Here is an 8,924-nt window from a genome sequence, read left to right on the forward strand (position 1 = left end):
TTGCTATTAAGCGGTATAGCATGAATATATTAGTGAATTACAAAGTTGCAGTGTCTAAACTGACATTATATATTGGAGAGTGTTGGAAGTCGGTGGAAGGCTGTAATTTGCGTGTACGAGCTGCATTTATTCAAAAATCGCAGATGTGGGAGATACGCAAATTTGTTGGGCCTCACACATGCACATCAATACGTATGACTGAAGACCATGGAAAACTTGATTCCAAAACTATCTGTACGTTTATCATGCCAATGGTGAAGGACATGCCGACCATTAAAGTTTCAGTACTGATTGCCGAAATGCAGTCACGGTTTCAGTATCGAGTATCATATCGAAAGGCGTGGATAGCTAAACAAATGGCAATGGAGCAATTGTATGGGGATTTCGATGCATCGTATAACGAGTTACAAGGATGGATAGCCGCTATGCGGGAGTACGTACCTGGGACTATCATTGAGTTACAGACACGACCTTATTACGGCCCGGATGACCAATTATAGCCAGAAAAAAGAATTTTTCATCGGATATTCTGGACGTTTGATCCATGTGTGCGCGCATTTCCCAACTGCAAACCGTTTGTGCAAGTAGATGGGACGTGGCTATATAGAAAATATACACAGATCTTACTTCTTGCGGTTGCTCAAGACGGCAACAGAAACGTGCTCCCGATAGCATTTGCCATCGTAGATAAGGATAAAATGGAATTGTGGGAATTCTTCCTTACCAACTTGCGGAGGTAAGTTATTAGCAACGATAATATTTGCATCATCTCCGACAGAGGGAAAGGATTAATTGCCGCCATTAGGCGTTCCGATGTACCATGGAGATCTGTTTACTGTATCCAGCACATCGCGGCTAACTTTCATCGAGACTATAAGAATGCAGACTGGAAGAGACAAGTTGTGAAAATGGGTAAATGATTACCTTATATTTTCAACATATGTTTTAATGATTTAGGCCAATACTGTAACTTATCTTTCCTTAATACATATACAGCGCACGAGCTGGAGCCACATATTTTTCGCCAAAGAATGGCTCGACTTGAGAGTGACATGGAGGGTCAAACAAATACATCTTTCCAACAGTGGTTGGGTACTATGGAGCCATGGCAATGGGCTCAAAGTTTTGATGAGGGCTTTCGTTATGGTCAAATGACCACAAACTTAGTGGAGGGGGTCAACGCTGTGTTGTTGAAAACACGACATCTTCCGATTTCATCTGTCTTTTCGGCTACATTTTACAGATTGACAACCTTGATGCCAAGAATGGGTCAGCAACAAGTCAACCAGATAGAGGCGGGATACGTGTTTGTCGAAGATGTTAGGGATGCAATGGTTGCAAACTGTCGGATGGCGAGGTCGATGAATGTAGAAATATATTCATGACGCCATGAAACATTTCGTGTTACAGAGACCATTGGTCATCGACCCGGTATACCACCTAGGTCCTATGGAGTTGATCTCCGTAACAGACGGTGTGATTGCAGGAGGTTCCAAACACTTCATTATCCATGTGCGCATGTCGTGGCAGCGTGTGCTAAGGTGAACCTTAATGTTGAACAATTTTTCGATGATGTGCACACACTCGAGCGCACGTTACGTGTCTGGGAAAATGAGTTCCCCGTCCTGCCTGACTTGTCTACGTGGGAGGTGCCTTCGACAACTTTCAAACTTGTCCCAAACAGAGGGCTACGTAGGAATCCGAGAGGTCGTCCACAATCATCTAGAATTCGTAATGAGATGGACAATAGGGAGAAATCCGATGGTAAGCGTTGTGGATTATGCAGGTTAGCTGGTCATAATCGGAGTAAATGCCCGCAACGAAACTATCATATTGGACAATCGTCACGATCGGGTAGGAATTGAGCCTATGTTGTAATGTATTTAATTTATATAAAAAAAATTATATTGCAAAGTTTGTTCCAATTAGATTAATGTTGTAATGTAATTAATTTATATTACAATGCTAAGTTTGTTAAGTTTTAGTGTTTTAATATTCAAAATGTCTGAATTAATCTAATTTATATTATGGTCAAATTTTGTTACAATTTTCAAAGTTCCAATTAATCTAATTAAATTAATAGAAAGAAATACAAACTTTTTTAATATCAAAACCCAATAAACCCCTAAAGTTGATGTTAGATGGTGTGGTCCTAGGGGTATACCTATTCGGAGGTCGACGTTCACGTTGTGGGTGATCACGACAACCAACATCCTCTTCAGTCGCAGGTGAGGGTGTCTGATACATGGAAGAAAAATCATATGGCTCGAATGGCATCGATGAACTTGAGCCGGGAGGAGTGCCATGCTGCAGCGGATACATCCCAAGAGAAATGGAGTACTGCGGTGGATATGGGCCGAGGCTAGTGCTGTACTGAGGGGGATACAGGCAAAGAGAAGTGTTGTGCTACGATGGAGACGACCCAAAGATATCAAACCCGTAATGGTATCCACCCCCTGACGAGCCCAGGAAATAGTCGTTGTCTGGAAAATCCGGATGATAAGAAGTATCAGCCGAATGTGAATGCGATTGCTCAGACTCGGCCACAGGCTGTGCCTCGGGCTCCACCTCTCGCTCGGACTCGAGATTTGGCTGTGGATGGGGCTCTATATCAGCCACTGGCTCGTATGCCCCAGGTCGCTGTACGTGCGGGGGGACTACAGTCGACTGGGCACCAAGTAAATATGGCTTTCCCATACTAAAGTACCATTGCATGTACTCTGGCGATGGTTGCAAATCGGAAGACATATCCATCCGAGGTCTTCGACCCATCCGATTATCCCACACCGTAATATATCTCCGGTGCACAACCCCCCAATGCATTCCATGTTTCCCTCTCTTGTTGATGCCGTGAACCTTCCCCACCTCCTTTGGCGGATCCGGGATATACTGGATGCAACCAAACTGTCGTAGTACTCGATCCCCATGGTACCACTCGACTACATTGAAATTGATAATTGCTGCGTTAGTGCACCACAATTGAGAATGAAAGTAGGCAGAAGATGGTATAACGGCCATAATTTCTAGTCTACGATATGGCATCCAAATAAACTGCACGATTAATACCATGGTTAAAATTTCACACGGTTTGAGTAAGATATATAAAGTAATTACATGTCGCGAATATTGGAATAGCTTACCCCTTCTCCGGCATGTTGCTCAATCAACAAACGATATATCGGGACAGTATACGACCTCCCGATACCCGGATAAATACTCCATCTACGAAAACAAATTCCAAATAAATATAGTATTGTTATAATAGTATCATTATAAAGAAACTATCAATTAATAACAAGTTAAATTTTATCACCTGTTAACTAGTGGATATACGTATGGCTGGTGACTAACCGATGCCAAGAATGGCATCCAATAAAGAGCCCATGACTGCAACAATATAAGGCATCCGCCTATGTCTGCGGCATGAGGCTTTGTCGTCCGACAAAGCTCACAATACAACATAGCCAGAACTGCGGAGCCCCAGCTATACGAGCGAACATTATGCAAATCAGTTAATAGAGGTAAATACATTATATGAACCCTGTTGTTGTTCGCATCGGGCATCAATACACCCCCTATAATATGCATAATGTACGCTCGAGCTGCGCACATCAACTCTTCTTCAGTGGCATTATCTGGTAAATGCTGAAAATTTGCTTTCAACCATGTAAATTTCAAACCCGATAAATTGGACTCATCATCACCGGGCGAGGCTCCTAGGAGGCTATAACAAAGTGCAGCCGGCTCAGCTATCGCACTTACGCCCGTTACCGGACTCCCGTCGATTGGGAGCCCAAGTTGCAGTATAACATCCTCCAGAATGACAGTGCACTCCCCACACAGCAAATGAAAAGTGTGGGTCTCCAGGCCCCAACGCTCAACCAATACGGATATTAAATCGTACCGCAAATCAAAAGTCCGGATCAATGCTGCTGACCTGAATCCAGCTAGCTCTAAGTACGGTATCAGTCGTGCATCCGGGGAATATCCTAAACCATTCACCCGGCCCCTTAATACGCGGTACGATTCCTGACAATGTTAAATTGCAGAAAAAAGTTATAATAACATAATTTATTTCCGTAAATTACATAAATCTTTTTTAATGGAACCTGTGAGTAACAAATAACAATATATTACCGTTTTATTAACTGTGTCAGCTATGTGAGGATCTTCCTTAATCAATGAAGCCGTTGCCATACCTGCAATTTCAAATAAATTTCTGTTATTAATTTCAATGTTTGATGGATTTTAAATATTTGTCAAAATAACTAAATTTTATATATTACTTTTAATTACAAAAAAATACCAAACCGTTTTTCTGACAACATATTTTTTGTCATACTACATTAAAATAAATAAATATACCCAATTCAAATACAAATATTTTTATTATTATTTTAAAATGATAATAAGTAAAATATTTTGGTTTAAATTATGATATATATATAATATACCCGGCATGTAGTTCAATATATTTTGGTATTTATTTTATTTTCAGATTTTAAATTTTTAAAATATACTATTTTCGTATTTTATTCTTTTATATTATTTTAGTACATAATGTTTCAAATGTATTATTTTAGTTTTTTATATTAATTTAGAAAAAAAACTTTGATTTTAGCCTTTTTTATTTTTATTTTCGGAGTTTATTTTTTAAAATTTATTATTTTCATATTTTATTTTTTTATATTATTTTAGTACATAATGTTTCATATATTATTTTAGTTTTTTTATATTAAATTAGAAAAAAACCTGATTTTGGCCCTTTTTAATTTTTATTTTTGGATTTTATTTTTTAAGATATATTATTTTCGTATTTTGTTTTTTTATATTATTTTAGTACATAATGTTCCATGTATTATTTTTATTTTTTTATATTAATTTAGTAAAAATCTGTGATTTTGGCCTTTTTTATTTTGTTTTCGGATTTTTTTAAAAATATACTATTTTCGTATTTTATTTTTTATATTATTTTAGTACATAATGTTTCAAATGTATTATTTTGGTTTTTTTATATTAATTTAGTAAAAAATTCTGATTTTAGCCGTTTGTTTTTTATTTTATTTTTGGATTTTATTTTCCAAAATATACTATTTTTGTATTTTATTTTTTTATTATTTTAGTACATAATGTTTCATATATATTATTTTAGTATATTTATATTAATTTAGTAAAAAACCTCTGATCTTGGCCTTTTTTATTTTATTTTCAAATGTTTTAAAATATATTTTTTTAAATATACTATTAAGCTATTTTTTATACTATTTTTGTAAAAAAACTCATCACATAAAAAATAAAAAAAATCAAAATATAACATGCCAAAATAAATTAATTAAAAATATATTTAATTAACCTAAAACACACTTACCAAATAAATTAAATAAAATAATAATAAAATATTTTTTGTACATAACATAGATAAGATTTTTTACTTCAATAAAAATTAAAAATAAATTATGAATATATATAAAAAATAAAATAAATACAAACATACCTTAATATCTCTTTTTATCCAAAATATACCTTGCAAAAAATTAAATTTAAAAATTAAATCAAAATCAATTAACAATAATAACATTAACAATTAATATAAATCATTTATTCCCTTAAATTAACAATTAATAATTATTTCCTTAAAAAAATATTACCTTTTTTTTCCTTCTCTTTCTCTTCTTCTTCTTCTCCTTCTCTTTTTCTTTCTCTTTTTCTTTTTCTTTTTTCTTCCCTCACCAATGCCGCCTCCTCCTCCTCCTTCTTCTTCTTCTTCTTCTCTTCTCTTCTCTTTCTCTTCTCCTTCCCCCTTTCTTCTTCTTCACCCACGCACACAAAGAAATTGGGGACCATTTTAAGGTCCCCAACACATAAAAAAACAAAAGCAATGGTAGTGAGGAGTCCCGTCCGTGGCAGTGCAGAGTCCCGTCGGTGCAGAGGAGAGACCGGTGCCGCCTGTGGGGTACCCTCCACCCCTATTTTATTATTTTTTTTCATCCTATTCTTTTTTTTTTACCTGCAAAACTGTCAGTTATGTTTGGATTTGAGGGTGGTGCCGCCTATGCACCACCCTCCATCAGTTGCAATGACCCATTTTCGTGTATAATGTTGAGGACATCCCATTTTAGTTTTTTTTTTCATATGATTTTAATAAAAATCCCCCAAAATTACTAAAACTATGTTCACTAAACGTTACGACTAGTACATATAGGACTAAGATTAAACATGATAATCAGGTGCTCTTATTCACTAAATAAATTAGTATAATACACATCCAAAGTAACTAACATGCTTACGACATATTTCTCCTTTCCTCATTCAAAGTCGTTAACTAAATTCAACATTCAAATACATAACTCATACCACATCCATCCATGACACATGGCATATTAATCAAATAAGCTTATACCATTATCAAGCTAGAACCGAACACAAACATAGAAATAAGCCATTTTTGCATGGCCTTAATACAAAATCAAAGTTCAATATTTTCCCAAAACACATTCCAACCTATACATGCCATAATTCGAGTTCGAATATTTAAGTACCGATGTTGTAGATAATGTGATAGACTTTGCTGATGATCCCCGAGCTTATAACTTGAATCCAAAATCTATAAAATAATATACACATAAAAACACAGAGTAAACTTTTGAAGCTTTGTAAGTCCTAAGCAATTTAACATCCCAATAATATTATCAACTTATTCAAATCAAACTAAATTATAAAATCATAACCTTCTAGATCCAAATATTTATAATTCATTATAAATATATATTTTCACACTCAAATATCACACTGGCCGAACACTCATGAAGACAAATTATCATTATTATCCTTTATTTCCCACAACCAATTAATCATTGTAACTTACCTCACATTAGAGCTGATCATGGGCTGAGCGGCCCGGCCCGGCCCGAAGGCCCGCCCGAAAAATGGGAGGGTTTGGGTAAAAATATAGGCCCGAAAAATGGGCTTGAGCAAAAAAACGGCCCGGGCCTCGGGTAAGAGTTTTTTGGCCCGGCCCGACCCGAATTATATATTAATAAATTTTATTATTTTATTTTAAATTATTTTAAATTTTTAATATAACTATTTTTTATTATATTGTTAATTTGTGTATTGTTTTAAGAATTGTTTTAGTATTATTTTTATTTGTTTTAATATTTATTTTTATGTTTTTAAATATATTTAATTTATTATATTTTTAAATTTTTTTATTTAATGAAATAAGAAAAAAAATTAATATGGGTCGAGCCGGGCCAGGCTCGGGCTTAGTAATTTTATTTCGGGCCAGGCTTGGGTAAAATTTTAGGCCCATTTTCGGGCCGGGCCGGGCCTGGACCTAGTAGACGGGCCTAAAATTTTATTTGGGCTCGGCCCGAACCCGGGCCGGGCCTGCCCATGATCACCTCTACCTCACATATCCAGATGCATATAACCTCATGTGTAGTCGCATAATTTCATATATATATATATGCTAATTATGAAGCCGAACACTTATAGTCATGCATATCTAATACTAAGTTTCATTTCAATAATAATTACAAGGCCGATTACTCTCGCATACTTAAACCCCTGTATTAATATAATTCATTATATTCATATATTAAATATGTGCACATGATTAAAGATTCTTCATGATAAATAAGCTACTGACTCACAAAGTCTAGTACACATATCACATTTGCATATATCCTTTATTTGCACCAAACAAGATTTATAATATATAGTCACGGTGTTTACATAACTTACCTCAAGCAAGTAATATATTAATTTATACCTGGCATATAGCTCAATTAACACATTCGAATTTGATTTACCTTTGCCCGATGAACCATTTGGAATTGGATAGGACACTCGGATAATCACATAAATCGTACAATGCCAACGTCCCAGGCGTGGTCTTACATGTAGCCACATATCGATGCCATTGTCCCACACAGGGTCTTACTCTTAAACACATATCAGAATCACAAATCGATGCCATGGGCTTACTCACACACATATATCAGAATCCTATGTCATGACATATGTATCCTAGCTATTCCTAAAGTTCATACGGGGCTTTCGGACGTCGTATCTCGATCGAATTGTATTTGTAAACATAGTTCCCAACCATTTTCACATTCGACTATTATTTATACAAACTCATAAAATTCAAATCAACATTATAAATTCTCATATATTTAAAATTTACGACATTCATTTGCTTATAAACTTACCTCGGACGTCGTAAAACGGGACGGGGCTGCTAAACGACAACTTTCGTTTTTCCCTGGTCCAAATTTGATTTCTTTGGTTCTTGATCTAAACATATTCAAATTAATCTCATTCAAATATATTTTCATTCAATTTAATCCAAACACATAAATGGACAAATTACCATTTTACCCCTGACATTTACAATTTTTACAATTTAGTCCCTATTGCACAAAACACAAAATATGCAAAATTTCTCTATACCCATGTTGGGTCAAATTTTACCCATGCTTATAAAAGTCCATATATTTCATTTATTTCACATTTTAGCCCCTCAAATTGTTATTTTTGCAATTTTGTCCTAAATACTCAAAATCATCAAAAACTCCAATACAAAACATGTTAATCTAAAACATATATTCCATATTTCATCGTCAAACAACAAAAATCACAAGCTCTCAACAATGGCACAACTAAAATATTCATCAAAATCAAAAATTCAAGCATGGGTTTTGTAGTACTCGAAGCAACGATCTCAAAAACGTAAAAATCATCAAAAACCGAGTTAAACTCTTACCTTGATTGAGCTTGAAAAGCAACTGAACCTAGGTTTTATTTTCTTTTTCTTTCTTGCTTTAGTTTCAGCAATGATAAAAATAAAATGGACATGGCTTTCTCTTTTTTTATTATTATTATTTATGTTTTATGTTATAATATATTTTATTAACTTA

The 8,924-nt window shown here is 34.8% G+C and overlaps 1 protein-coding gene across 1 annotated transcript; it reads right to left on the bottom strand.

Annotated features, from left to right (window-relative positions):
* Window positions 1-2,406: 2,406 nt before the first annotated feature.
* On the bottom strand, window positions 2,407-4,197 carry LOC107952420 (serine/threonine-protein phosphatase 7 long form homolog). The gene is made up of 4 exons (XM_016887674.1): window positions 4,138-4,197; window positions 3,314-4,029; window positions 3,141-3,222; window positions 2,407-3,051 (listed from the first exon to the last, which is right to left on the bottom strand). The coding sequence occupies exons 1-4, from the start codon at window positions 4,195-4,197 to the stop codon at window positions 2,407-2,409; spliced, it is 1,503 nt and encodes a 500-aa protein (XP_016743163.1).
* Between the last annotated feature and the right edge of the window lie 4,727 nt (window positions 4,198-8,924).

Source organism: Gossypium hirsutum, chromosome A02 (genome assembly GCF_007990345.1).
Source record: "Gossypium hirsutum isolate 1008001.06 chromosome A02, Gossypium_hirsutum_v2.1, whole genome shotgun sequence".
NCBI lineage: Eukaryota > Viridiplantae > Streptophyta > Magnoliopsida > Malvales > Malvaceae > Gossypium > Gossypium hirsutum.